The 6,255-nt window shown below is 56.0% G+C and overlaps 1 protein-coding gene across 11 annotated transcripts in view; it reads left to right on the forward strand.

Moving 5' to 3' along the window:
* Window positions 1–5,668, forward strand: part of MAPT (microtubule associated protein tau) — a 44,497-nt gene extending 38,829 nt beyond the window's left edge. For 10 of the 11 annotated variants that reach the window (XM_035895145.1, XM_035895140.1, XM_035895146.1 and 7 more), the window contains 4 exons: window positions 727–808; window positions 1,387–1,499; window positions 3,575–3,701; window positions 4,156–4,244. In XM_035895145.1, coding sequence (XP_035751038.1) covers window positions 727–808; window positions 1,387–1,499; window positions 3,575–3,701; window positions 4,156–4,160 — 327 coding nt within the window. In that variant the 3' untranslated portion in view covers window positions 4,161–4,244. Of the gene's footprint in view, window positions 1–726; window positions 809–1,386; window positions 1,500–3,574; window positions 3,702–4,155 lie in introns of all 11 variants that reach the window. The other variant, XM_035895154.1, reaches the window with a different exon arrangement.
* The last annotated feature ends 587 nt before the right edge of the window (window positions 5,669–6,255 follow it).

Genomic DNA, 6,255 nt, shown 5'->3' on the forward strand with positions numbered 1-6,255 from the left:
GCCTCCGCCCCCCCGCCTGGGCCTGCCACAGCGTGGTGGCTCGTCTCTGAATGGGGCGGTCTACGTGGAATGGAGCCCACGTTCAGAGATGTAATGGGTAAAACAAATAAAAACCCAGAGCATAACATCGTGAAATAATGTCGTGGTTCGGTATAGTATAATTGCCATTTTAATTTATATTATGTGAACTCCTGCCAGATATTTAGACTTTGCTTTGCTTTTTTTTTTTTAAACTCTTATTTCCGTTACAGCATTTTTCAGAAATGCATATTTTGGTCACTCTTTTTAAAGTTCTGTGCACATTGATCATTTCTGTTCTTTCAGTTTTTGTGGACATAAGCTTTATGTTTTACACCAGAAAAGGTATTTATTTTTTACATTTTCTCTCTGGTATATCTCCTCCTTTTGGATGATGTGTATGCAAATCTTAATTAATTACCACTCCACTTTCTCTCTCACTTAAGCACTTTAAAATTGCCTCTACTTCCCCCCTCTGTGGAGAGGTGATCTTGTGCATGCTGACATGTTAAGAGAGGCTACTGCACACGGGCATTAATGATCTCCCATTTCTGATGACCATTTCTTTTGTATTATTAATCTTACTGGGGTTTAAGCTGTCCTTTCCCTTGAATCCAGATCAGGTGCCGGTGTGTGTTGTGCCTCCCCCTCCCCAGGCTGCCCGTGGTGGCAGTAAGCTCACTGCCTTCTCCTTTCTTGTACGGACAGGTTCAAATCGTTTACAAGCCAGTTGACTTGAGCCATGTGACATCCAAATGTGGTTCCCTGGGCAACATCCATCACAAACCAGGTACCCTTGGGAGCTCACAGGCTGCGTCGTGGTGTGCAGCTGGGGACAGGGAGCGGGTTGGGGTAGTGCAGGGAGTGAGGGGAGGCGTGTGGGACGGTGACTGAAGCATCAGAGTGAGCTCTGGGGTGCTGGATGCTATCACCAGCTCTGTCGTTGCAAGACCCTCTGCAGTCTGCCTGACCATTCTGGTATTAGGGGAGGGGTCTGGTCTGGTCCCCTGGACACCCTTGTCTGTGCCAACACATTGCTGTGAGTGGGAGGTATTTAGGAATAAATAGGGGGAACTGCTGGTGTTTAGGGCAGTAAGGTTAGCTCCCTTCCCTTGGCTCTGTAAAACATTGGGGCGTTATCAGCTCTGCAGCATCCTTTGGAAAGTCTCTTTACCCTGGTTCGCACTTGCCAATGGCTCCTGGGTTTCCCAAATCACCATGGGGTCCCTCTTTTGCCTGATCCTCACCCTCTGCTCAGCCTCAGCAGTGCTTTGGCTGAGCCACCTCGGAGCTCGGACCTGAGCACTTTCCCTCCAGCCTGCCGTGGCTGGCACAGGAGCCAACCCCACGCCTGTTCTTCTCTTCTAGGCGGTGGCCAGGTGGAGGTGAAATCTGAGAAACTGGACTTCAAAGATAAGGTGCAATCGAAAATCGGGTCCTTAGATAACATCAGCCACGTCCCTGGAGGAGGAAATAAAAAGGTAAAGGGGCCCTGGGGCGAGGGCAGTCATGCTGTTCTGCTGCCAGTGTCTGCACTGCGAGCAGGCATGCAGGCGAAGAGTGGTTGAAGTCTGGACATGGAGGAGGTTCTGCTCACCCAGCTCGTCTTTAGCCCACGTGGCCTCTCCTCTCTGCTTACCAGGCAGCACTTCTTCCCAGTGCTTGAAACGACTTGCTGCCCATGTTCTATCATGGGGTGGTCTGTGCACACTTGTCCTTCAGAGGACAAAAAGTGCCCTGCCCGGGGCCAGGCTGCTCAGCCGCTTCCCAAACAGCCGGCTCGTCTTCCTGCCAGCGGCCTGCTGCAGGCGGGCAGAGCCGAAGGGCCCCTGGGCTGCATTTGCCAACCTGGAGGACATTTGCTGGAGCACAGTTGTGGCAGAGCTGTGAGGATGGCAGTCTCTGTCCTCTGCCTGGCCCACGGCCACCCGAACGAGTGTGAATGTAAGTGATACCCTCTCCTGTGGTTTCCTGCTCTTCCTGCCGCTCTCTGAAGTTTGTGCAGAAACATGTTTGTGGCACAAACCTTTCACGTTAAGGGGCGCTGCCATCAGCGACTGCTTTTGCACTCTGCATTGCCAGCAGCGTGGCACAAAGCGGGCAGCTCAGGGTGCTGCGCAGGTGTTGGTTCCCCGGTGAAAGTGGAGTGTTAAAGGCTTGCCTTTATTTCAAAAAGGTGACACTGCAGTAGGCCATCACTGCAGAAGAAAGGTGAGCTCTTCTTACTTCAGGTCTCAGTCTTTCAGCTGAGACTGACTTGAGGACCCTGTGAGGGGAGTGGCACGCATTTGGGGGGATCTACATTGCAAGACAAAAGCCAATCAGGTCAGGTGAAATACGGAACTTGGGGTGAGCCAGCCCTGCCAGAGGTTTTGATGGTTACTTCACCGGAAGCCTTAGCTAAGTAGAACACCTCTACAACTTTGCTTCAGGGATGGCCAAGTCCCGTGCAGGCAGGGGAGCAGGGAGAGCAGGTAAGCACAGAGTCCAGACTCCAGCCTGGCGGTACGCACGGTTGAATTTCTCCAAGGAAAAATGGGGTTTATGTTGCTTGTTTTTCAAACGCTTTTTTCTCAGTGGGAGGGGAAAGCTCTGTTTCGGCTCCTGCGTTTTGGCACTTTGTTCTTGGCCGTGTTTTCTCTGTGGGCCTCCCAGCTCTTCATCTCCCCAGAGTGTACTGGCCTCTGACCGAGGGATCGCTTGACTTCCTTACCCTTCTCTCGCTGCTGCTACGCATCAGACTGCCCTGTGCTGCACTAAGCCTGTTTTCATCGTTTTTATTATTACAATGATGATTCTTTCATATCCTGGCATGTTCACTGAGCCATAGTTTGAAGAACTCGCCCTTTGAAGGGGGAGTTTATTTGCAAGGGTGTGGCCTAGCAGTGGCATCGCCTGCCTCAGCCTTCCTGCGTGGCAGTTGCCCATATCCTGCCTAAATCCACACCTGGAGGAGGTTGTTGGTGTGATTTGAGTTCAGACGCTGCTGCGGTTTGCTTCCCTTGTCCAGCCCATTCCCATTCCCACCTTAGCACCGGGGACCATCCTCAGGCGGTGCTGCTCTGAGGTGGGACACTCTATTTGTAGGGAGGGGACAGGACACAGTTGCGTCCCATCAGCCCTCCACGTAGGGCAGCTGTGGGCAGCTCTGCTGCCCCTTCCCCAGCCTTTCCCGTGTCCCCAGTCCCCTCCTTGCTCTGTGGCACAAAAGATCCAGATTTGGGGACACAATCCACAGCTCTCCAGGCTGAACACTGGTTCCTGTGCCACTCTTGTGTTGGGTCTCCCGTGGGGAGCCAGGGTGCTCTGTGCCAGCAGCATCTGCTCTCCTTTGCTGCACGTGGAAAGCTTTCCTCCCTGTTTCCAAAGGCAGCCGCTGTTCTTCCTATGAGCCAGTGAATGGCCCTGTTTTTCAGATCTTTTTCTCCCCGATTTTCTACTTCTTTTCTTTATTTTTTTGTCTTTTTCCTTCTGGTTGACATTTATTGGATCTTGTTTTTTGTTGCTGATGCGTTTTTTGCACCCCACCGCCCTGGGCGGGTTTCTTCACTTGTAGAGAGAGAAAGGCAAGGAAGACAAGACCCGTCCCCAGGCGGCTCAGACCCCAAGCCCAGACCCTGCTGGGCTCCAGGCCCCCCCGGAGAGCCAGCTCCCAGCCTTGCCCTCGGCTGGGCAGGGCACCAGTAAGTAGCAACCCTCATCCACTTCACCTCCCCTCCCTGGCCCTCGCCAGGAGACGGGGCTTTGGCTCGTGGGAGCAGCTGGGCCATGGGTTAAGGGGAAGTCTCACGTGCCATGTGGGGATCCCACCCCCTCCGTAAACCTTCGGCAGGGGAGTGGGAGCAGGTTGTGCCATCTGAGTCCTGTGCCTGGGACCCAGCGCCACACCGGGCCTGGGCGCTTGGGAAGGATTTGGCGGCATCCCAAGATGCTCCAGTCCTGCCATCGCCTCTGGTTGTGCCCATTCCCTTTGCGGGCTACTGGAAGGGACGTGCCTGTGGACTGGGGGCATCGTGCCAGTGAACTGAGCTTTCCTCCCAGCTGCACAACGGCAGTGACTGAGCGGACAATGTGCAGGTAAAAACGGCCTCTCCGGATGGTGTCCACCCCGCTCATCGCCTTCTCCTCTCGTTGCAGATTGAGACTCATAAGCTGACTTTCCGCGAGAACGCCAAAGCCAAGACTGACCATGGCGCTGAAATCGTCTACAAGTCCCCCACCATCTCCGGAGATGCCTCCCCACGCCGCCTTAGCAATGTCTCCTCCACCGGCAGCATCAATATGGTGGACTCCCCCCAGCTCGCCACGCTAGCTGACGAAGTGTCTGCTTCGCTGGCCAAGCAGGGCTTGTGATCGGGGCACGGCAGGCGAAGATGAGAGAACACAAGGAAAAAAAAAAAGAAAAGAAACAAAAATAATAATCTGGCCTTCTTCCTCTGTTCCTTTTGCAGCTGCTTTCCCATCCCCTAACTGGTTAATGATTTAACCTGCTTTTACTGTTCATTCAGCTCTAGCTCCAGGACTTCAAAATCAGTGACACTATGAGGTACAAAACCTCCTCTCCCCCTGCTCCTCGGAGCGCACAGCCCATGCCAGTCCCTTCCCACTCCCTCCCCTCGTCCCCCCGTGAGATCCCTCACTGTCTCGGCCCTGCCTGGGGCCACCGGCCCTGGTAGGGGTGCCCACTGCCCCGGGGAAGCGGGGAGGGGGACAGAGGGGGCAGCCGCAGCACGGCGCTGACCCGAGCACCCCCCAGCACAGCACAGGGCAGCGGGAGGGCTTCACGGGAAGGGGATGTGCCCTTCCCACGCTGGTTACCCTGGCGGTGCCTGGGCTGGAGGTCTGGCGTGCAGGCAGCACGGGTAGTGGGTGCTGCAGCCAGGGACTGCAGGGAGGTGCCCTCCCTTTCTGCGTTAAATTTGCCTGCTGATTTGGAAGAAACCTTTTGTTTTTAACCTCCGAAAGCAGAGATGTGTATGAGGATAACGGCCAGGTATCCCCTAAACCCACTCTCAGCTCCGGCAGCTGGAGTCCTGGCAACATCAGGGTGTCCCATTGTGGAAGGGGCCCTGGACGGCTGTCCCCCCACCCCCCCCGTGGCTGTGCTGGATCTGCTGAGTGGATGAGTAGAGGCTTTTCCCCATTCCTTTGGCAGCCCCTCGTGTCGTAGAGTAGATTTGTCTGTATATGCTTGGAACGTGCCAGGGTGATTGTTTTCATAAACGAGCATGTGTTTAAAAAAAAAATAAAATGCTGTAAGTAGTTTTGAGGTGCCCCACGCCGGCTTTGCCACAGCCCAGGGAGGGGGGGCAAGGGGCAGCTTTGCTGAGCTCTGGATTGTGCCCCGGCCCAGCACTGCTGGGGCAGCCTGGCACCGCATGGCTGCTGGCTGCGTGGGTGGGCACAGAGCCACAGCCCTGCACCCTGGGGGGCTGATGGGGGCTGCCAGGCTCTGTGCACCTCCACTGTACGAGGGGCGCTCAGCCCCGGGGCTGGGACAGCCCCTGGATTTGGATGCAGCTGGTAACATTTTTGGGCTGTTCTTTTTTTTCCCCTCCTCCTGCAAGGTCAGCTAAGCGATCACGGCAGTGGCAGCTCCATGGTTCCGTGGGCTCGTGCTTTCGGCAGCGGTAGGAGCCAACCGGGAGGGCGCGAGGGGAGAGCACAGGGAGGTTTTTAGCTGGTGGGTGGTGGCAGGTCCTGTGCTGCGGAGCCGGGGCTGCTCGCTGTCTCTGAGCCCCCCAAACGCCAGGTTTGAGTTTGCAGCATGTTGCCACTCATGGTGTCTCCTCCACACAGCACTAATTAACCCCCCCGCACCACACAGGGGAACGAGCTGAGCAATTTGTATCTTTTGCTTTTGTTCCTGTGGCAACCTCGGGCGTGTAGAGGGTGGCCTGGGGCTGTGCTGCACCCGTGGCCGTCCCCACGTGCCCCTTCCTTCTACAACCAAAGAGGCCGAGATGCGATCAGTGCAGCTCAGTGTGCACCCCCTCCCCACCTCCCCCGAGGCACCAACTGAGCTGGGGGGTAGAGCTGGCAGTGAGGCCTGAGGGGTGCCTGGGGGGGGCCGCAGACCGAGCACCCCCAGGGCCATGTTGCATGGGGTGGGGTGGTGGTGGGGGAATGTTCTTGCTGGGCCGTGGGGTAGCAGTTGTCCTTGGGCTGGGGGCCGGGTGCCCCCGAGGCTGCATTCGTAGCTGTGACCTGGGGCAGGGCCGTGGCTCCTCGCTGCCA

Source organism: Egretta garzetta, unplaced genomic scaffold, assembly GCF_000687185.1.
Source record: "Egretta garzetta isolate BGI_Z169 unplaced genomic scaffold, ASM68718v1 scaffold385, whole genome shotgun sequence".
Lineage (NCBI taxonomy): Eukaryota > Metazoa > Chordata > Aves > Pelecaniformes > Ardeidae > Egretta > Egretta garzetta.